Source organism: Suricata suricatta, chromosome 9 (assembly GCF_006229205.1).
Source record: "Suricata suricatta isolate VVHF042 chromosome 9, meerkat_22Aug2017_6uvM2_HiC, whole genome shotgun sequence".
NCBI lineage: Eukaryota > Metazoa > Chordata > Mammalia > Carnivora > Herpestidae > Suricata > Suricata suricatta.
In genome coordinates this window covers 12,962,816-12,985,937 of record NC_043708.1, presented here as the reverse complement: position 1 = coordinate 12,985,937, position 23,122 = coordinate 12,962,816, and the positions used below count along the sequence as shown (strand labels likewise).

Here is a 23,122-nt window from a genome sequence, read left to right as displayed (position 1 = left end):
GTGAGCCAGTTTAAAACTTAAACTAGGTATATGGCAGATAAGCATTTTTTTCTTTAGGAGATGTCTTTTTCAAAAGCTTTTTTATTTTTGTTTTAGTCTATTCCTCCTACTTTGCGGAGAATGGTCTTTATCCCCTGCACGTGTTGTTCTAGAAAAAGTAGATAATAAAACTGTAAACTTCAGGGTTATTCTAAGTAGCTGAGCCACTAAGGAGGAATATCTTCCCTACAAAGTTCTCTGGACTCTTAAATTCCACTTAGTTTAGATGTAATTCGCCTAGGAGAGGAATGGCTGTAGCCTCTAAGGTGTCTGCATATAGCGTTTTTTAGGCTGGAAGCTGAACCCTTTCTCACCTAAAGCCTCTGCTCTAGAATAGGAAGGAATCGAGAAAGAACAGCCTGGAGATTCTTAATCGAAGATTTGATTACTAAGTGCCTAGCTTTACTGCTGTTTGAGAATTCACTGAAAGCTAAAGCGAACATTAGTTTTTCCTAAGGTGGTTCTATTCTTAAATTCCTTATAGTCCCAAAACTGTAGCCACCACAGTCATTCCTTCCAAGTTCCTTCGGTGACTTGTGGTGACTTAAATACCTCTACCCAGCATCCTCTAAGAGTCTGGAACACAAGAGAAACCAGAGTTTAAAAGAGAAAATGAAAACAGACTTTAAAAAAACTTGAGCTAACTGGTGATTAATTGGAAAAAATGAGAGGGGCACCTGGGTGGCTTGGTTGGTGAAGTGTCGACATCAGCTCGGGTCATGATCTCACATGGGTTTGAACCCCGCGTTGGGCTCTCTGCTGTCAATGCGCAGAGTCCTTTTTAGATATTCTGCTCCCCTCCCTCTGCTTCTCTCTTGCGTGCATGTGAGTGTGTGCACATGCTCTCAAAAAAAATATTTTTAATGAGCAATTGTGATAGGTGATAAATCCCTTAAATGTTTTAGTTTGATAGCCACCTGGCCTGCTCATTTGGTAGTATACCCAACTCTTGATTTTAGGGTCATGGATTTGAGCCCCACCTTGGCTTAGGGCCTACTTAAACCTTCTTAGCTCGAAACCTGAAAGTATATTCATTTGCAAGTTTTTTTCGTGTAGAATCCAGGTTTTTTGGATTTTGGGGGGCAGGGTTGGGGGTCCTGTGAACAGAGCGCTACAGTCCATGTTGGTGTACTCCACTTGGATACGTGACCTCAGTTTCTTAAGAGTAAGACATTTTGACAACTTGAGCACAGACTCTTGGGTTCAATTTTTCTTTGGGTCTTGTATGAAAATATTTTTTTAAAAATCCAACTAAGGAGCTGTTTTTCAGCTATCTGGAAAAATGTACTTAGACCTTTACACTTGAATTGGTGAGATTTTGTGGGTAACAAAACCAAAAGTATTTCACGTTTTCCTCTTAAAATAGAAATTGAGCACGTCTGGGTGGCTCAGTCGGTTAAGCATCTGGCTCTTGATTTCGGCTCAGGTCGTGATCTCACAGTTGGTGAAATCCAGTCTGGAGTTGGGCTTTATGCTGACAGAGCGAAGTCTGCTTGGGATTCTCCCTCTCTCTCTCTGTCCCTCCCCCTCATGTGTGTGCTTTCTGTCTGTCTCTCCCTTTCTCTTCCAAAATAAACATTTTTTTAAAAAAGTAGAAATTCGAGCTCAGTCGGCTGAGCGTCTGACTTGGGCTCAGGTCATGATCTCACGGTTCGTGGGTTTGAGCTCCACGTCAGGCTCTGTGCTGACAGCCTGGGGCCGGCTTCAGATTCTGTGTGTCTCTTTCTCTGCCCCTCCCCTGCTCATGTTCTGTCTCTCAAAAATAAAACATTAATATTTTTTAAAAGCAGAAATTAGACTCTGGTCATCTAGTAAAGGAGTGTTTTGCTTCCGCATAACTTCTCTAGATTTTTTAGTAGTTCTATTTAGGTCAAGGCCAATATGATGGTTGGGTCCTCATGGCAGGAATTCTACATAATATATATATACAGAATTGATCATTCGACACGGTCTTAAGAATTTTGTTAAGCTTTATGGTGAGTAAGTAGCTTTAGAGAGGTAAGAATAGCTTAAGTCCCGTGGGCTCCCTTGCTTGGGTGAAGGATAGATTTTTAAATTCCAATTTGATTTCAAAAATTTGAGTTGTCAGAATTACTCGAAATTCTTTAAATTACCTTAACCTCAAGCACCTGTTTAAAAGATTCATGGTCAAGAATGAACATTTTGATTGTGAATTTTGGCCCCAACTCTTTTCCTCAGGCATCTAAGGACAAGGTCTGGGTGTTGAAAGGAGAAGGTGAATAGGATTTTTGCTGTCACTTTATTTGCCAAATTCCTTTAGCAAAATCAGGTAACGTGTGTCTACACCTGCAAAACAACTGCTCAGTTACATGGCTCCACACCTGCTAAGGGTCAGCTGTGCTGTGTGTGTTGCAGAAACTCATACGGGACAGGGAATTCGAGAGCAATAGTTTGCCAGTGGCCTAGTGAATGGAGATGACAGTATTTGTCCTTTATTTCCAGAACTATGTCTCAGGAAGGCGATTATGGAAAGTGGACAATATCCAGTAGTGATGAAAGTGAAGAGGAAAAGCCAAAGCTAGACAAGCCCTCTACTTCTTCCCTCCCTCGTGCTAGGCAGGAAGCAGCAAATGAGCCAAAATACACCTGTTCTGAGGCTAGGAAAGCTGCCCACAGAAGGCAGAGATCACCCGTGAAATTTAACACGGGTGCAGTTTCAGAAGTTTCACCTCCCAAAAGGCAGAGGAGCGGTTCCCAGGAGGACCTAGGCTGGTGCCTCTCTAGCAGTGAGGATGAGCTGCAACCGGAAACCCAGCAGGAGCAGGCGAAGGTCAAAGAGGAGAGTGGCATCTCTTCCCTTAAAGACCGTGCTGCCCAAAGAGCCGGAAACCCCAGCCCTCCTGCATACCACGGGCTCGAGGAGGAAGAGGAGTATGACACTTCAGGGGAAGGCCAAGACCTTTGGGACATGTTGGATAAAGGGAACCCCTTCCGATTTTACCTCACCAGAGTCTCGGGAATTAAGCCAAAGTATAACTCTGGAGCTCTCCACATCAAGGGTAAGTGGATGCTGTGTCCAGGAGCTGTCAGAGTGCATTTGAGGGGCTACCCCATGCCAGAGCCAGGAGGGTAATCTCGAATGATCTCCAAGAACCCTTGTTAGCAGTCTTAACTACTTTCATGGAGGGGAAAAAAAAGCATTTTGACAAGCAAATGCGTTAGTTTGACTGTAAGCTGTTTCCTTGAGTCAGGAAATCAGTGTTGCTCAATCCAGTTGGAATATTTAGACAATTCTAAACATTGTGTGGACTTTTTAAAGATGAAACTTAATACTTTAGTGAAATAGCACATGCTTGACAGCAGCCCTTTGGGCCATGGATGAGCAGTAGTACAATCACCTTAAGACTTAAGAATGCAAATTCGGGGCTTCACCCAAGTTCATTGAGTCTTACTCTGGGAGCAGGACCCTACAGTGTGTTTTTAAGAAGCTTTTCAGGGGATTCTAATGTGCAGTTAGGTTTGAGAACCACTGGTTGGAAGCCAGGTTTTGGTTCCTGGTGAAGAATTAAAAAAATAAAAAAATAAATAAAAAATAAAGGCACACACCAGCATGCAGATAGATTTCAGTTCTGAATCCAAAGATAGGTTTTGTTTGCTGTGCTTATTTCCCAGGGTGCATCTATCTGATGATGTGATGTCTATGTCTTTGGTCTTCATTACTGGTTGTACTTGGTTTTTGTCCCAGGCCCCCTGCAACAGCTCTAAAGTAACAGAGAGTCAAAGAAGGGTCTTCAGTTATTCCTAACAAGCCCCTTTCAATCACACCCGGGTTTGTTAAGGAGATGACTTTTGGAAAGCCCTAAACATAGAGGATTGCCAAGGGGAAACAACTGTGTCGTTGAAGTTGGAACTTTGAGCCCCGCCCCCTACCTTCCAAGGAAGTGGGGCGAGGCTAGAGGTTCTTAATCACTAATGCCCAATGAGTTCATTGGTCATGCCTGTCTCTAATGAGGCCACCATCTTTAAAACAACAAAACAGACCTAGCTGTGAGGGGATTGCTGATGGGTGAGCACCTGGAGGTGGGCAGTACACACCCCTTCTCCCAGACCTTGCTCTGTGCATCTTCATCTGGAATTTCTGAGTTGTATCCTTTTGTACTAACCTGGTAATCTTAGTAAAATGCTTTCCTGAGTTCTGGGAGGCATTCCAGCAAATTCTCAAAGTCAGAGGGGGCAAAATACGGGATGCCATCAAGAAATGCAGTACATTCCTAGTGTATGCCTCTCTCATAAAGATAGCTTCCTTAGGGGACTTGTTCTAAAGTCTTTGTACCCCAGCGTGTCGCTCAGTGTGTGGCGGATAGGAAGCGCTCAGTAAGCGTGGGTCAAATAAATGAGCCTACTCTTAATCCTCAGGCAATCTGATGGTTAAGAGCACAAGTGCTGAAGCCAGGTAGCCTGGCTTCCGATCCTCGCTGTCCCTTCCTAGCTCTGTGGCCGTGGACAGCCTTGTAAGGGAAGACTCCTCCACAAAACAGTGACCAACTCCACCTCCAGAACATGGATGAGGAGTAAGAGTGCACACGTGGACAGTGATCAGAAGGGTACTTGGCACCTCCTAGGTCCTCTCTACAAGTGCGGCAGTTAGTGGTGATGACCGTGTGATTCCTCTCCTGGTACAGTTTATGAGAAGCGGGCTTATTGAAGTCTGGTTGGAAGGATGACCTGGAATGCTAGAAATGAGGGCTTGGAGTTGTAGGTGAGGAAGTAGGTGCTCTCTGGCTCCAGAAAAAGGTCTTGCTAGTCCTGAGTTGGAGACGTTTCTCGGAGAGGGACTTGAATAAAAGAGGACTTGAATGTTGAAGGAGATAAAAACTACAATCTGGAAAGAACAACACGTATCATGATTGTCTTTATTGGCAGTTTCTAGAATTGACCAGTCATTGCATTCTGAAGTGGTAGGTTTTAGTTTTACACTGTATTTTGTTTAAAGAAAAAAAAACAACAATAAATAGCTCAGAAATTTTCTCTTGAGTTTTAGGGAACATTAAGGTCTAGCTTTATAGTCACTGCTCAGTTCACTGTTCTCGCAGCCAAATTTTGATTGTCCGTGACTAAGTCAATTGTGATTTTTACCAGATTTTTATCATTTATTAGACCTAAATGTTTTGTTTTCTCAGATATTTTATCCCCTCTATTTGGAACACTTGTATCTTCAGCTCAGGTGAGTTTATGGTTAAGCCTTTTCTTTGGATGAAAAGGGACAAAGGCCTCCATACACAGGGTCCCCAGGACGGCACAGACCAGGAGCCTGGCACCAGGAGCCACAGCTGCGTCCAGCTGGCAGCATGGAGCACAGAGGCCTCTGTCAGGAGAGCTTCTGGCTCCGTTGCCGGCTTACAAGGACTGGGCAGGAAGTGACTTTGGAAATTCCAGCCTGAGGGTCCCCAGAAGTTAATCTCCTGGGACTCTGGTACAGTTCCTAGGGAGTTTGGGGTGGAGGGTAATGGCCGAGTCATTTGATTAAATTTAGAAAAAGGTTTCCTACACCTACCGAAAAGAACAGAGTGAAAGTTACAGCTACTTCGGCATGTTCGATTCTTCCTCCCTTATAGAGCCGGTCCCCGTGTGTGGGTGAATCACGTTAATGATCCCGGGCTCTCAAGTAAACAGTGAGCAAACCAGTCACCTCCATGAAGAAAGCAAAGCTGTTTGAGTGCTTTCTGTTCAGCTTGGCCTCTGGAATCCTAGTCCCCAGTAGGAACATGGGGTGAATTTGTGTTCTCTTAGCGATACTGAGTTGCCACGTCTAGGAGGAGGGCCAAGGATTACCCAGGCCGGGGTTGGCGGGGAGGGGGCAGGTTCAATGCAGAATTTGGGAGTCCTGATAGAACTGTCGTAAGCCTAGTGAGTGTCCAGTCCCAGAGGCCTGTTCACCAAGCTGCTCATGAGTTAAGCTACAAGGAAATGTTCTTTCCTAAATGTCCTTTTTATAATTACCTAGGGGAAAAGGGATAAATCTATAAGCCCTTTTATTCAAATTAATCTGAGGGCTGTTGGAAATCTGTAGTAAGACTACTTAGAAATACAAAGTCTGCCAAAGCATGCAGACCCCCTGCCTACGAGCCTGTTTCTCAGGCACTAGTCTGCTGATGCGCATTCCTTGCCTTGGGTGTTGCCTTCCGGATGTATTAGGTGTTGAGTACTCCAGCATAACTGCCCACGCTTGTAAATGTTCGCAGTTTATTAGGCTAGAGTTTCCTTCAATTCAGTTACCAAACTGTTCTCAGTACGGATTGCTTGGCCAAATTGCCTAGAACTGCATCCCTTTTCTTTCCCCGTGTAGTTTAACTACTGCTTTGACGTGGACTGGCTCGTAAAACAGTACCCGCCACAGTTCAGGTGAGTACCGCCGGGTGACTGATAAAATCGTAACTGTCGTGGGGCCTTAAAACACAAGTGTTTCTCAAGGAGCTGCTGTTCAACTTTGAGTATTTCTTTGAAACTATGAAGCCTGCAAAATCCAAGTTACACAGGGAAAACAGCATCTGTCGATCTCTTCTGACTAATCACATGTGTTCCTAATACAGATTTTAGCATTTGTCCTGCTGCTGTGTCCAGAAGCAGAGAAGGACAAATCCCAACCTAAATAAGAGAGCTTTGATATTAACACGAAGGAAAAGACCCTTGCTCCCGGCTTCCTAGACTCGTAAGCGTGCCGTGCTGCACCCGGCACGGCAGAGTTCAACGAACGTTTGCAGACGATCAGTCATTCCTGTAGTTGAGGAGCTAGTGGCGGGGGTCTTAGAGCCTGCCTTGATCCAGGTTGTGGATTTTTCAGCGTCATCCGCAGTTGCTTAGCCTGGCGGTGGCAGTGCAGACGAAATAAAGATCGCATCACACAGTGACCTCCACCTGTCTTGTTTTTCCCGTTCACCCAGCAAAGTCCCATAACAGCAAGTGAAAGGGAGGAACACGCCTACTGGAAAATGATTGTCGGGGTCCTCGATGTCCGTGGTGCATTTAGGACATCAGATTCTGGAGACCTTCAGTAATAGTAGATATAATGCTACTGAAATTTCCCAAGCGGCTTTGACCCTCAGAGGCTTGTATTTGACCTGTAACACAGAGGGTTAGTTTTAGCTGTATGTAACAGAAAAGCAAAAATAACCGTGGCTTATGAGAGAATCACTTCCCGGGTCTAAGGAGTCTGGATGCTAGACGTTCGTGGTCTGGATTGGGGGCTGCCATGGTTCTCAGGGACTCGCCCACCCGTTCGTTCTGTCCCAGCATCCTGGTGCCTGTCTGTAGGCCCCTTCGAGGTCCAGGGTGGCATCCAGAGCTCCAGGTCACTGGTCTGTGTTCCAGGTGGCAGGAAGGAGAGAGGACAAAAGGGCCACATCCCAGCTCTGCTCCCTCTGAGCACCTTCTGGAAGTCCCAAACATGCTTGCTTATATTTCATTGAGCTGCACTTGGTCACAAGATGATACCTTGTTTCGTTGAAATAGATCCTCCTCTTCAGGAGTCTGCATCATGCCGTGGGCCTGTGCTCGTTCACTGTCGTGTCTCCGGGGAGCAGTGCCTAGTACACAGGAGTTCAGTCAGTGCAGGTCTAGTGAGGAAATGCTTTTTGACTTGGTCCAAAGGCAGGGAAAGAAAAGAGCATCCTACTACACAATAACAGTTTGTATTTTAATCTAAGCTTGAACACATGAACACAGAGCGAACTATGTCCTTTTGGACCAAAGATAACAACTAGGAATGTTCTGGAGTCACAACATCAGTGGGTCACAACAGAGTTTTGGGATTAGGCTGCATGACCCTGTTGTAAAACTGATTAGTGAAAATTAATTGATTAGTACTGTTAGCTTTAGAAAGTCCAGCTTCAGAAAAGATGTATTCTATATTTCTGATCTCCTTTCAGGAAGAAACCAATCCTGCTTGTGCACGGAGATAAACGCGAAGCTAAGGCTCACTTACACGCCCAGGCCAAGCCTTACGAAAACATTTCCCTCTGTCAGGTGAGCTCCTTAGTGCTGTTTGAGATCATGCTTTCTCAGAGTTAGAAGGACATGTAGACGTCTGGTCTGTCCACCCACCTGAGAGCAAGAATCTTTTCTCCATCACCGACAGATTCTCGTCTAGCTTTGGCTGAAGTGCTCCCTGGGGTAACCCGTCCTGCATGTGGGTAGCCCTGTGTGGGGAGGAGGTTTGTGTTCACCTGGTATCTCGGGGTTGGGGTTCTCCAGAGGGACAGAACCAATGGGGTATGTTCGTGTAGAAAGACTTACTTTAAAAGAACTGGCTCACACGGTTGTGGGGACTGGTGGGTCCAAAGCTTGTCGAGGTGACCCTGCGGGCTGGGACTCGGAAAAGTAGGTGCCGCAGCTTAAGTCCAAAGACAGTCTGACGACTGAATTCTCTCTGCCTTGAGGGAGTTGGTCCTTCAGTTAGGCCTTCAGCTGACTGGATGAGGTCCCCAAACCAAGGGTGATCTATTTTATTCCGTCTACTGACGTAAATGTTAACCTCATAGAGGGGCGCCCGGGTGGCTCAGTTGGTTGAGTATCTGACTTTGTTTGGCTCAGGTCACGATCTCACGGTTTGTGAGTTCAAGCCCCAGGTCGAGCTCTGTGCTGACAGCTCCGAGCCTGGAACCTGCTTGGGATTCTGTGTCTCCCTCTGTCTCTCTGCCCCTCCCCCATGTGACTGCTGGTGTGCTTGTTCTTTCTCTGAAAAATAAACTAAATAAACTTCAAAAAAATTTTTTTTTGAAAAAATAATGTTAACCTCATCTAAGATACCTTCATGGCAACATGTGACCAAATATGGGCGGGTACTGTGACCTAGCCAAGTTGACACACACACTTAATCCTCAGCATCTTTCACCTTTCACATGTGGGTCCTGATTTCGCATCTCTGAAGCCACGTAAAAGAAGTCACCTTGCAAATGTAATGGAAGTTTAGATTTGAAGTCCTCCATTGTGCCTCCTAAGTTTTCGTTCAGGTTCAAGCGTTGTTTAGTTGTTACAAGAATCCCAGCCTTTCCCCAACCTGCTGGTGCTCCCGTTTTCGTCTAGTTTGCCACTGTCCTCAAACCTGACCATGTTATGTGGATGCAGTTCAGTGGCTGTTTCTTTCTGTGGGTGCAGCTTAAAACTTTTATTTTGACAACTTGTCTGACCAGTATTGGGTGCTACTGACAGTATTCCTTTCAGATTTTCCCCATGAATTGCGCCCGAGGTCTGGACTGGACAGATGAACAAGGAAAACTAAACCTGTTAGGAAACCAGCTGTGTGACTCGTGATGGACATGATCCTAATGAGGGGACACTAAGTGGGCTTGTAACAGGCATATTTGTTCGGTTCACCGGGACCAAAGCAAAGTAGGAAAGGACAAAAAGTTGTTGGCCGGGTTCTTGATACGGTTCCATAATTCTGTCCTAATGCTTTTCAGCCAGAACATAAAAATACAACGTAAGTCTTGGACTTTAATTATAACCGCTTGCTTTGGATTCCATGCCTGAAAGAATATTCTGTGTGGGCTTCATGCAAGAAACAGGCAAACTGGGGAGAGAAAAGCAAGAACTTTTCATAGTAGGATTTCCTTCCTGTGGAAATAGTGGTTCTGAAGTGGCTGGTGTGATGTTGACCTTTGCTCTGTGAGCAGGCTGAGCATCGGTCCATTCTGAACAGCATGATCAGACCCTTCTGTGGCCCCTTTCTCTCCTTGCTGTGGTCAGATGGCCTCGAGATTTCTGCTCTTGAAGTGCACTGACCAGAGTGAACTACATAGAACCTAGTTTTCCCCCATTTTCTTTCTAGTGTCTTTTCTCCCTGTCCGTATAAAATGTGAGCATTCCAACTCCTTTTAATGTTATTTGAACTACAAAACCTTTGCATCCGTGGTTATTTTTAAAGATTAAAAGTGTGGCTCAATCGGTTAAGCAGCCGACTTAGCTCAGGCCATGATCTCATGGTCAGTGAGTTCGAGCCCTGCGTCGGGCTCTGTGCTGACAGCTCAGTGTGGAGCCTGCTTCAGATTCTGTGGCTCCCTCTCTCTCTGCTCCTCTCTTGCTCTTGCTCTGTCTCTCTCAAAAATGAATAAATGTTCAAAAGAAATTAAAAGTGAGCAATCTCCATCTGATCAATCTGGAACCTGTCTCACAGATTTCCTGGGACTTTACCCACAGTGCTTTCCGTATTTGGAGTCCTAGAACCAGCTCTTCTTTACCCTTCATGTGGCTCCCCTTCTGTGCATAGATAAGCCTCTGCAAAAGCATTTGCTTTTACTTCCCAAACCAGAAGAGGTTAAACTGCATGCAGTAGGATAGTTCTCATAAGACTGATAGTGGACAGAAAATAACAAAGGAATGCTAAAAACCAGTGATGAAATCAGTGGACAGAGCAAGTGTTTTTCAAATACTAGGTACCTATACTCGAAAGTTCTGATGTACGCCACCAGACCAGCCGCTAGAGGGCATGATGACCCACTGTGTTCTCTACCTCTTCCAAAGAGCCTTCAGAAGCTCCCACCCAGCTCTAGTCTAAAGCGTAGGGTTGTGGCCCCATTGTGACTTGTTGAAATCCCCTTATGTGGGGTCCGTAAGATGAATTCTTGGCTGTTTTGTTTTGTTTCTGGCAACATAGTGCTATTTGATGAAATGGAGGCATACCAGGCACAGCATCAGCCGATACTGCGTTTTGCATATGTGGGGCCTGGGCCAGAGACTGAGGCCTTTGGGTGGTCAAGGTCAGATTGCCTGGGTTCTGTCCATTTCTCCACCTACTGTCATTCTGGGTCTGTCACTTAACCTCTTCAAGCCTACCTTGTCCATCTTTAGGATGGATTGCTAATAGTCTTCACTAGGTTGTTGGACCAAGGATTTGGTGCATTTGCCCCAAAAAGCATCCATTAACTATTAACTCTTGAAATTCTCATCCCTGTGCTTGTACTTAAATTTGCCAGAGAGCAAACATGTTATAGCGAAACTAAACCCAAAAACCAAGAGAGGCAGTTCTCATTCTAACTGTGTAATTGTAAAGACCTTTTGTTTTCCTCTCTGTCGTCTCTGGCAGACCACACAAATGCTGCCTTGTCTGTGAGCATCCCTAAACCCTGAGCCTAAGAGTGTACGGACCAGGGCCACCTGTCTGCGAGCACCCCAAGGTGGGTGTCCTACTCACCTGTGTTCCACTGGCCCGTTTCTGCCTCTAGCAAACAGCCCCCTCATCTGCCTTATTGGGTGGAGGGCTTGATTTTAGTAGCACTCGCTTCCATTTGTAGGGTGCCTAACCCATTCAGGCCTTCTTTTCCGGGGACTTCACGTTATTGTCTTATTTATTCCTAAAACTCTGAATCCCCTAACAGTCTCCTTATTTTAAAAAGAGGAAAGACTTAAAGATGAGGCCTAGAGATTTAAGTCTTGCAAAGTTGCCAGCATGGACTTTGTGTCCCAGCTACATTCCTCACTGTTTCGACCTTTCTGTTTAACTCTTTCATAGCCCGTGTCTTGGGGCGTATTCTGCTTAACCAAGGTCTTGCTGTGCCAGGTGTTAAGATGTTTCAATTCTCCACCTACCCCTGTTTGTAAAGGTATCGTTTTGTCATAGGAAGGCAGATTGATCTTACCTCCTTTCCAGCACATGCTATGTTACCAATATAAGACAACTTTTGTTTTAACATGATAATGTATGCTGTGTTGGTTTTTTAAAATATATTCTGGAAACTCTGATAACATTAATTTCTATATAAGCAAATATCTAAGTATAAAACTGCATAGGTTCTCACTTGTTTTTTGCTTTTTGGGGGGGGCAACTAAAATCAGGCTTTTTGTTTCTGATTATTGTAATAAAAAATGTGGTATGTATCAGGGCATATGGGTGGCTCAGTCATTGAAAGTGTCTGACTTCTGGCTCAGGTCATGATCTCCTAGTTCATGAGTTTGAGCCCTGTGTTGGGTTCTGTGCTGACAGTATGGAGCCGGCTTGGGATTCATTCTCTCCCTCTCTCCCTCCTTCTGCTCCCCGTGCCCCCCGCCCCCCGTGCATTCATGCTTTGTCTCAAAATACTTCTTTAAAAGGCAGTATGTATCAAATAATTCTGGCTAATTTAAATCTAATGAGCCTCACTGGATAGGATTATTGAAAGTTGTTTTGTCAATCCAGGGCTTTTCCACTAGAGGGCAGTAAAAACAACTGAAAACAAAGTTGTCCTAGATCTTCTAACTTTCCAATAGATATGGATATTGAGTTTATTAAAAATAAGTGACTCAACCTCTTTTTCATCCTAGGCAAAGTTGGATATTGCATTTGGAACACACCACACGTAAGCAAATTTTTATGAAATGGGGAATGTATGATTTTAGTAGAGCAAAGGATGCTATTCCAGAAGTACCCTTAAAGGAAGTTACGGGAGACAGTTGCGGGGGAGAGGGGAAGGCGGGGGCGGGGGGGCGGGAGGTAGGCGGAAGCTCTCTATAAGGAAGTAGAGACAGTGGAACTGTTCACTAACTGTCTCAAGACAAAGTCCTTGGATTCTGGTGTCGCCATGAAACTGAATCCATGATGTGGTCTCTGCTTTCTTTCTGCTGAGGACCTTTCTTACAGCTAACTTGGGGCGTGGGGGAGTAGATTATGGTTGTGTCTGTGGTTCTGGACGACTGTACGTGTCCGTCATGTGCCTGTGGATTCCACAACTTTACATAAAAAAGGTCTGGTGATTGCTTAAGATGCTGAGTTGCATTAAACAGAATATTGTGAGGTCAGCTTCGTGCTGCGATTGAAAGAAAAACTATTTTACAAAGTTGAATTGAAACACCGATGCCTGTCTCTGCTCAAAACCTATCAGAAATTTCTTTTAGGATAGTTCTGAGACTTTATAAACCAGACAAGAAAAACTTCTATTACTTTTTACTTGACATATTGTACCTAATCAGTTTGCTGTTTTACTGAGCCTTTTTACATATTACATAAATGAGAAAAGGACAATACGTTTGTCCATATTTCAATATTTGTATAAATCACATTTTGCTAGAAAGGGCTTTCAAAAAAACAGGACAGAGCCTCCTTATTTGGACCTGCAGTGGAGAAATGGGTTGGTGTTGCAGACATAGTCCCTCAGGTACCAGTCTCTGGGGCAGCTAGGAGTCTCCTAGGAGGGATCTGCCCTCAGTCTTGCTGTGACCATTGTTTTCTTAACGTTAACAGTGACTTGAAATAAGTACATATTGCATCATTGTTCGGCAGTGGTCATCATTCTTGGCAAAATACAGTTTGAAGCATGCAGACTATCTTAAAAAGGAACGAGAGGAGGAAGATGGAGCCATTCACTGACCCTGCATTACCTGCTCTTAGATGCTCTTGGATAAATGTCAGTGTTTGCCAACCATCCCTATGCGGTAGCTTCTAACAGGACAGGGTTTGGGGATTATTGTGAACTTAAGCATTTAGCTCAGGTATAAATTACTCCTTACAGAGCATCCTGTGAGCTCAGTGCTAATTTCAGCAGAAAGTATGAAGTAGTCTTGAATGGACTAAGTAGGCTTCTTAGGCTCCCCTCTCTGCGTCACAGGACCCCCAAGTGGCAAATGGCAGCTGTCATCCTGTCACGGGTAGACATTCTGCCAGTAATGGCGCCAAATGGATCCAATCCACTGCCCTTCGCTGGAACCCTGGCATAAATACCTCACTGATTGTAAAATACGGCCACTTACTTGGGCCCTGGACACGATTTGCTAGGTCTTTAGTGCCAGCTTCCTGCGATGGCCACGGGGCAGCATTTCCTGGGCATAATCACACTGCATTTAACTGCTGAGTAGGAGAGCCTGTGTCTTCCTTTTTTTTCCTTTTTTTTTTTAAGTTTGAGAGAGTGAGCAGGGGAGAGGCAGAGAACGAGAATGCTAGGCAGGCTCTTCACCATCAGTACAGAGCCCGGCGTGGGGCTCGGAATCATGAACGGTGAGATCATGACCTGAGCAGAAACCAGGAGTCCGATGCTCCACCCGAGCCACCCAGGCGCCCTCTCTATCTTCCTTTCAGTCACGCTGTAAGTCCCATGAGGGACTGAGCATGTTGGGCCTGGCTAGGCTCTAACATGACCCCTGATTGATCCTAGAGGGACTATCCTTGTTTTTATGCTTTTTACAAATTACGTGGTCCTTCCTTTTCATTACATAGAGGACCTGCATAGATAACTGTTACTTTCGAGCTGCTGTTGGAAACAGGACTAGAATCCATTTGTTCTTTGGGGTTTATTTTGAGAGAGAGCACGCACCCCGGGGAGGGGAGAGCATCCCAGGCAGACTCCGAACTGGCAGCGTTACTGACTAAGCCTCCCAAGTGCCCCAAACCCATCTTAAATTTTTATTCGCATTTGTCCACTGCTGAACTTGATGTCTTTTTTTGTTTTTTTCCTTTGGTCTGTTCCTTCTCCATCCCTTCTCCACCCTACTCTACACTTAGCAGGTTACACTGCACAGAGCTCCTCATTTGGAGTTGTAAAAGCCTAGGGAAGTAATGACGACAAAGCCCCTCCTGGACACATAGTCTGTGTAGTTTATAGTTAAAACGCCAGTATCTTGTAGGAGATTAAAATGATTTTTTTAAACTCCGGTGTTGGTGACTTTCAGCAGCTCACTTAAAAATTTTAACGAGGGATGCCAGGGTTGCCCAGTCAATAAAGCATGCAACCCTTGGTCTCGGTGAAGGTCATGATCTCACAGTTCTTGAGTTCAAGCCCTGCATCAGGCTCTGTGCTCCTGGCACAGAGTCTGCTATGGATTCTCTGTCTCCTCTTTTCTGCCCCTTATCTGCTTGTGCTCTCGCTCCATCTTTCAAAATGAAGATACCTTAAAAAGATCTTTTTAAAACATTCATTAAATACCTATTATATTGGGACACAGTTCTAGTGTTTTGAGACTTAATAGTTCTTGCAGCTCTTAGTGTTTTGGTGAGAAAGGGGAAAACCTAGGATTTAGAAAAAGAGGAAACATTTCGGCTGAGGTGCTAGGGTGTAAAGTGCCTCCCCAACTTGACACTGTGTAGTTACTGCAGTAAACAGGAAGTAGTCTTTGAGATGACGCTCACTTTAACAAGCATGTATGGACTGTGTCCTGTGCACAGAGCATCTGGAGACGACCACGATGTAGCCCCTGTCATTGTCCTGTTAGGTACAGTAAACATGCTTCCCTCAGGTGTCTGTAGGAAGCCATGCAGTCCAGGGCCTGTCACCCAGTGCTTTAGAATTCTGTAGCTTTTCAGTGTCCCCCAGAGCTCGGAGGAAAAGTGCATCTGGCCCTGAGAATCCATAGCAGGGGAGGAGGGAGGCCGAAGCAGCTCACCTAACTGGGAACCAGTGGCAGATTGTGGGATGGGTAGGGCATCTCTCTCTGCTGGCGTCTGTGGCCAGGCCTCCCAGCACACATGACGCAGTCCTTCATCTCCCCTAGACCGCACTGTCCCAGCCATCCACCTGCTCGCCCAGCGGCCAGGTGAAGTACCTGTGGGAGCCATGCCCAGTGAGAAGATGATCCAGCCAAGCTCTCCTGGCTTCTTGGGGAACCCTGATCGTTCCCGTTACCTACTGGCAGGGACCACAGTCATAAGCAGAGACAGAGCGCCTCCGGGCCGGCTGTGCGGACTCTTCTGGAGAGCCTCCGGAAGGCCCGGCGCTCCATGCTCCGCAGACCTTTGTCTTCCCCATTTACAGGAATAGCTTCAGATTGGGGAAGTGTCATTTCTGCTTCCCCCACAGCTTATCAGAGCATATGTAGGTCAGCATTTCTCCAAGGGCGCTCTCATTTCTTCCCCTCTGTCCATTTTTATGACTTCATTAGTTCATGCCATTTTGTCTGAGGAAAATACGGGTCCCCTCGGATTAGTTCAGGATTCTGTTGGGGAGGCTTCACTGACAGCAGTGCATGATTTTCCTGATAATTGATACCTTGATTAATGGAAATATTTGTGAAACTTACATCTTGAATTCATAACCGCTCGTCTTAATTATAGTCAGCTGCTAATTTGGCAACTGCGTGTGTAAATCTGCCCAGATCTTGGGGAGCACGTTTCATAAATGGAGAAAAGATTGGCTCAGCAGCTGCCAGTTCTCCAGCTTGGCATTAACTTCCTGTTTGCCAGCTCGGGCTAAATCCTCATTTTGGCCAGAGCTAAATATCTCCTCGTCTTTTCTTTGCCATACCTCTTTATGCTAACCCCATTCTGTCCGAGTATTCACATCATTTATTTGGACAGAGCCAGTGGTCCATTTTGTCCCCCGTGCATGAACTGACATCAGCAGGTACTGAGTAGCATTTTGGCTCTAATGCATATAAGGCAGAGCTACTGCCTTGAGGAATCTCTAGCTCTAGGGAGAGAACTTAGATTTCTGAAATAATTAGGAAACAGCTAGGAAGCCAGGAACCTTCCTGTAGCAGATGACATAATAAAGCAAAGCAGTGAAGGAGTCCTGGAAATGCGTACATGGAAGAGTTGGTTTCAAGAATGCATGTTAGTTACATTTTCCTCTCAGCGTGCAGCGAGGAAGGGGTTGATGCTTCACTTTATAAGTCAAAAACTGAGGTACACTCAACGACTTCCCCAGGGTCATAGAGCCTCCAGCTCAGGTCTTCCAGCTTCGAGTAGAAAGCTCTTACTTGTATCCTGTTCCTTCTCACTAGAATTAACTCTGATGGCTGGAGGCCTGGGGACGGAAGGCCCACGGCAAAGGGAGGACTCGCCTGGGTCTGAGTTGAGTCAATGAAGGACAGGAAAGACTTATTTCAGGCTAGACACACATGGGTGAGGAGTGCGGTGTGTATGGAGTGTGAGAAAAGGTCAGTCCTAGGAGAGAAGCATTTGAAGTGCACTCTACGTTAGAAAAGCCACGTACATTTTTGTCTGTTACACGTGTCCGTATTCCTGTGCGGAGACCAGAGTTCCTAAGAGAGCTACAGTATAAGCGTTTCTAACCTTACTGCCATTTGTTAAAAAACGCTAGCCATGATGTAGTGGGAGATGGTGACCAGATTCTGAAAACCACTGGACAGGAAGGTTCCCATTGTCCCAGATGGTACAGATAATCCTGAATAGATAAAGGGCCGGACTGGAGGTGAAAGGGCTTGAAGTCTCAGGATTGGCCATGTGGGTGGGACATAGCAAAGTTTACTTACCAACACTTAGAGCATTTTGGAAGGCGGTTTTCTACCCATGATTTAAGTAGACTTGGATTTTAGTAATATGTAGAGGAAATGAAGACTAAAAGTACTAGAAGTTTGAGTAATAGAAGAGTTTAAGGATCCCTTTAGTAGCTATGATATTTGCAGTGAAAAATAGCATGTATTTTCAAAGTTGTGTTTATGCCTTGGTTCTCTTCTGTTTTTAAAGGAAGATGATGTTGCTGCTGTATGAGGAAGGCCTCCGGGTTGTCATCCACACCTCCAACCTCCTCCATGCCGACTGGCACCAGAAGACTCAGGGGTTTGTGGGCTTGTTTACTTCGTGGCGGTGGCTGTGGGTGGCATTCACGTTTTCCTTCTCTTCTATTAATTGTGTTAGAAAACGAAACAAAAAACACCCACACACGCGGCATAAAAAAGAGGCCTGCCCGGAAATAGTATTTTACTGCCTGCCCCCAGCTCCACTGTCTTGAGGTAATGGGTGTTGACCGCTTAGTACATACACATCCATGACAAATACGTATGTAAACCTACTTTTAAACAGGATGATACACTCAGTAGCCAAGCCCAGGGAGCGAGCATGTGCAAGGGATCTGACGCAGGACAGAGGGTATAACAAACCCGTTCGTTTTCTGGTGAGACCCATCAGTAACTTTCTTGGTCTACACTTGACCCTTATTTACCCGCTTGGACTCTAGCTTGCCCTTTCCTAAATGGTATTGAAGGGAAACGTAGTGGTTAATCAGATGCTAGAAACTTCCCCTCCTCCCCGGTTTGTTTTTCCATAAAAGAAAGCTAAATTGATCGTTCTAGAGCCGTTAGTATGTTCATATAGTTGTGAATCTCCAAGAGAAAAACTGAATTTTTTTGTTGTTGTTTGGTTTTTGTTTCTGTTTTTGTTACTCTTTTCTTGGTACGCTCAGGCTAGATCTAGTCTTCAAGTTCTTTTTAAAAGAGGAGCTTGGCTTTTTTGTTCTGTTTTAGTAACTTCCTCAAATCAAGTTTTAACTATTCTCCCTCTTGGTAAGCTCTTGATCCTGGCTGGATTTGATTTCCATTTGTTTAAGTCCATTTGTGCACCTCTGCTTTCTCTCGGGTTGGAAGGAAGTCGAGCATTCATCTGGCCCTTCTGGGGTCTGCATGTCCCCACTCTCCTCCTCCTCCACCTTCTCTTCCTCCCTGTCACTGCCCAGGCTGGGCTAGAACGCTTAGCTCTGCCAGAGCCCGAGTCACACCGTAGGTTGAACTGAAATACAGGACCTTCCAGCTCCTTCCTGTGGGCTTGTTTCAACCCCAGAGCCATGTAGAATGACAGTACCCTCGCTCCCTTCACTGCCTTCAAGTTGGGAAGGAAGGCTTTTCCCTGAGCCCCGCCTCTTTAGTTGTGTCTTCACTCCTTTCCCCACCATGCAAGTGGCTTAGAGCCCCGTCACCAGCACCCGATAGTTCTCCTCTTCTAGTTCTTAGTGTCCCACTTAAAGTATGCTTCTCAAAGTGCAGTTAATTCCAGCTGGTTCGGGGTGGAGGGCATCCCCCGGTCTGTAAAGCTTCAGTCACATGACTTCATCTGCTGAGTTTAAGGTCAACTAAGTTTGCCACTCCGAAAGCTTCTTAACTGCCGGGCTGGGTTTTTGAACCCACGAGTCCTGTGGGGTTTATCAAGTTGGCACTCCGTCTTGTGTGGCTCAAATCCCACATGTGGCCTCCAGCTTTTTCCGGAGAAGCTTGAGCCAAGTTCTTGAGGTCTCTCTGGGGGTGCTGCTGTGGGGGAATGGCCTAAGGGTAAGGATTCAGGTATTCAGGTTTTTTTCCTTTATTTAAAATTTTTGGGGAGCACCTGGGTGGCTCAGTTGGTTGAACATCTGACTTTGCCTTAGGTCATGATCTCACAGTTTGTGGACTTGAGCCCCACTTCAGGCTTTGTGCTGTCAGCTCAGAGCCTGGAGCCTGCTTCGGATCCTGGGTCTCCCTCTCTCCAAAAATAAACATTAAAGACAATAAAATTCTCTGAAAATTAATAAATTTTATATTCATTTATTTAACTCTAAATTGACCTGGTAATAGTTTCACAGTGTTTAAAACTTAAAGTACCAAGGGTATGAACTCTTCCGACTTCCTCTGCCCTCCACCCGAGAGCAGGTTATCTCACGTTTAGTCTAGATTCTGGTCTCTCAGGCTTGCATTTTATTGTTGTGGGCTGTAATTCTTGTAAGATGTTTAACAGCAGTCAGTCCTTCTGTGTGAACTTCTTGGTGGTTCTACAGTTACACTCTGTGGAGCCTTTTCTGGTGAACAGGTGTTCCGACTACCCTTTCAGCTGCTGCTGGGTCTGCCTGTTAATTTCTCACGTTTAAAATTATTTGGCCCATAATATTTCACATCTTACTTAAGTGCTAAAAACACCCTGCGCCTCAGTATCCTGGTTTAGGAAGTTGTCAGCTGTCAAGTTCCTCATCCGTCCAGACACCGCTGAGAGCGAGCCTGTAGTGCGGGAGGAGCCCGCCAGCTTGTGTGCTCTGAATTGCTCTTTGTGATGGAGAGACTTCGTCCTCCATCCAGCCCAGTGCGCTCATTTTACACAGAGACCAGCGCTCCCGGAAGTCCGTGGGCTGACCCAGATGACACAGATCCGGCCCCAGAACCTGGGCTACAGTCCTTGCCACGCGTGCTACCCCTTGTACACGGGGTCTTGTCGAGGTGGAAAGGGAACGTATGACCTGCTACCCTGCTAGAAACAAGGGTGGAGTTCAGAAACACCCAGCCAGGGTCCTTGTGGTTCTGGGTGCTTCCTGCCCTCGTGGCCTGCGTCTCACCAGTCTCCTTCAAGGGCGGCCAGGTGGAAAGAATTGGGCAGTGTTTGGGGGCTAAATGGGATAATAAATGGGATTAAATATGGCTCAATGGGGTAGCTGCTGGAGGGGAAAAGCAGGGACAGCAAACAGATCCTCAGTACTTGTGTGAGCCCGACATTGGTCATGACCTCGAGTGGGAGGCACACATGTCCTTGAGGCAGGACTGCTAACCTGGTTTTGCAGTTGAAACTGTGTGCAGGAGGTCTGAAGCCATACTTGTCTGTGATCCGTCTTGGAGCACTTCACGGAAGGGTGGGGTTTAGATCTGCTTTCCCACTTGGGGGTGTGATGTAGAAGTTTGGGAGAAGGGCATGGCTTTCCTGCGAGGAGAATGGATGAAGGAGGTCTTTAATGTTTTGTTCACTAGATGATTTGAAAGTCTGAAGTTAGTGTAAATGCAGTATCATTAGATGTGGTGTCACTCTTTCCGCACACCAGAAACGTACAGGATATGAAAATATCTCCAACTGCTATAGCATATAAGTCACGAAAAGGCCTTTACTTGCTGCAGATAGATTTGTATTTGCATTTTTTGTAGTATAGATGACTTTTTTCCGTTTGGCAAAAGAGCTACACTGGTAGCTTGCTAGGGTTGCCACACGTGGTAGGGATTTGCTGAAGCAGCTAGGAGAACTGTTAGGTGGCGTCACCAGGCCTTAGCAATGTGGAGGTGGGGGCTGGGGGTAAAGAAGAACGGTGTGGTGAAAAAACATAGAGCATTCACTTGTGAGAGGTGGGCAGAGGCCAAAGTTTCTGGGTCCTAAATTCATGGAGAGGTGTTGAATTTAGAAGCATTCTGAATATGATGGAAGCCATTGGCATGGTGGGATGGAATCTACGCTTCCTGTTTCCTAAGGATCCATCGACTCCCCGTGTGGACACAGCTGATGAGATTCGCCCCTTCCTTAGGGTGAATGCGCAGTCAGCACACAGATGCCATTGTGCTCAGTCGCGTTCCTGACTGTTAATGTCTTTCTTTTCCAGAATATGGTTGAGCCCCTTATACCCACGAGTAGTCCACGGATCTGGAGAATCAAGAACACATTTTAAAGCTGATCTTATCAGCTACTTAATGGCTTATAATGCTCCTTCTCTCAAGGAGTGGATAGATGTCATCCATGAGCATGATCTCTCTGAAACCAAGTATGTATTTTTAGCAATTTGAGGTTCTGAAAGTAGGTTAATACCTTGAGAGCCACACAGTGTCTGTACCGCAGGGGCCTTAGAAAGAGCTAGAAAGGAATTTGGCTGTCCTTCATAATCAATGAGAGCAGATTTTCTCCCTAACTGTATCTCCTAGATCTGAGGCGCTAAAGTGGAAGCCAGTAAATCTTCCTGCTCACCGTCAGCCTCCCTCTGGAGACTCTTAAAGTTACTGATTTCTTTGCCTGGTATCCTGAGCCGTGTGAGTGGTCCGCCATGATTCGATGTGCTAGAAAATCTGTTTGAGTATCAGTTACTCTTCTGAGGAGGCATCTGAATAGGTGGTCTCTCAGAGCACATCATGATTACATTAGCTTCGTGTGTATTTTGTGATTTGGGGAGGGGGTTCACAGATCCCATCACTCTGTTCTGTAATCTGTGATTTATATCCTTTTAGTGTTTATCTTATTGGATCGACCCCAGGACGCTTTCAAGGAAATCAGAAAGATAATTGGGGACATTTTAGGCTTAGAAAGGTAACGGAATTTTTACTGTTTTAACTTGTTCTTGTAACTTACATTTTTCATTTATAACTGTATGTTTTGATGGCAGTTTCATAATAGCACAATTCTGGGTGAACTTGATCGGTTGATTATAGTTCTCAGTGATTATTTGCTCCTTAGTGCTTTGCCTCTTTTAGAAGTGTAGACTGCTTTAAATGGCAAAAGTAAAAGGACTTTGTTACTTTTTATATTTCTTAAAGAGACTTCTCATTTGTTCAGCGATTGTAGTTTTGGGTTGTTTTCAGCATGTAAAGAAATTTTAACATGCAAATTCAACCCAGAACAGAAAAATACTATTGACTAAAGACTAAAACCGTGCCGGAATGTATTTTGTATATTAACCAGTGCCTGTAAGAGTTACTACAAAAGTGACATTTGCTGTTGGTATGAAAATGAACAAAGAATAGTCTTTACCAAAATAAAACCACAAGCAAGTAAAAGATTAAGGTTTTCTTCATCTCTGTTTAGGAGATGTAGTACTGACATTAATAAACTGTTTGTCATGTAAGAATTACCCTTGGTTAACAAAACTTTTTAAATTTGCTTTATTGAAATGAGACCACAGCTGCAAGCTGGCGAGATCTCGAAGCCAGCATCTTCCTGTCTTGACCTAGAGAAGGCATTAGAGCATGCCAAGTGCATAGCTAAGTGCATAGATTCCCATACCTGGATTCAAGTCCTCACCTATTTACTAGACCTGTGACCTGCCTCTCATCCATAAATTGGGTAGAATCACCATACTTCACTCACGGAATTGCGCAAGGGTCAGATGAAATAGAGAATGCAAGGCTCGTGGTGAATGTTCACGGCGCTGGCTGGTGGTGGCCAGTTTGTGGCCTGATGGTTGAAACAGGCTAGATTCTTGTACGTGTTGTCTGGGATCAGTCTTCCTGGAAGATAACATCTCGGAGTTTCTAGACCATTTCTCACACATGGCTGCTGTTGCATCACAGCTGCCTTGCAGGGAAGACGGGGGTGAGCAGACCTCTCCTCCACTGACCTGTAAGTGGAGGCCCAGGGACACATCCGGGGCCGTGCAGCCAATGAGCGGCTGAGCACCAGGACACAAACCGGCTCTCGGAGCTTTCCCTTCAGGCCTGTTGCTCACGCTGTGCTGCATCAGGGTGGACACTGAGACCGAGGCTTTTTGGCAGGTGTATTTATGATGCCTAAGCTGCGTTAAGGAAAATACCACATATCAAACTAATCAGAATATGAGCTTCATTTTTCCTCAGCCTCTAGGTAGTAGATACTCCATACATGTTTAAGTAGATACTCAGCACATCTGTAGGTAGTTAAAAATTTCCAGATATGTTTGAACTGTTTCTGTAGCTTTGCGGATCACCTACCTGCAGTGCTTAAGATGGACTGTATATATGTAAACATATT

The 23,122-nt window shown here is 45.4% G+C and overlaps 1 protein-coding gene across 5 annotated transcripts in view; it reads left to right on the top strand.

The window, feature by feature from the left end:
• TDP1 (tyrosyl-DNA phosphodiesterase 1) overlaps positions 1–23,122 on the top strand; it is a 92,013-nt gene that overhangs the window by 2,982 nt on the left and 65,909 nt on the right. For all 5 annotated transcript variants that reach the window (XM_029950371.1, XM_029950368.1, XM_029950369.1 and 2 more), the window contains exons 3-10: positions 2,503–3,059; positions 5,181–5,224; positions 6,347–6,402; positions 7,926–8,022; positions 12,295–12,329; positions 17,384–17,476; positions 21,012–21,170; positions 21,628–21,706. In XM_029950371.1, coding sequence (XP_029806231.1) covers positions 2,507–3,059; positions 5,181–5,224; positions 6,347–6,402; positions 7,926–8,022; positions 12,295–12,329; positions 17,384–17,476; positions 21,012–21,170; positions 21,628–21,706 — 1,116 coding nt within the window. In that variant the 5' untranslated portion in view covers positions 2,503–2,506. The remainder of the gene's footprint in view (positions 1–2,502; positions 3,060–5,180; positions 5,225–6,346; positions 6,403–7,925; positions 8,023–12,294; positions 12,330–17,383; positions 17,477–21,011; positions 21,171–21,627; positions 21,707–23,122) is intronic.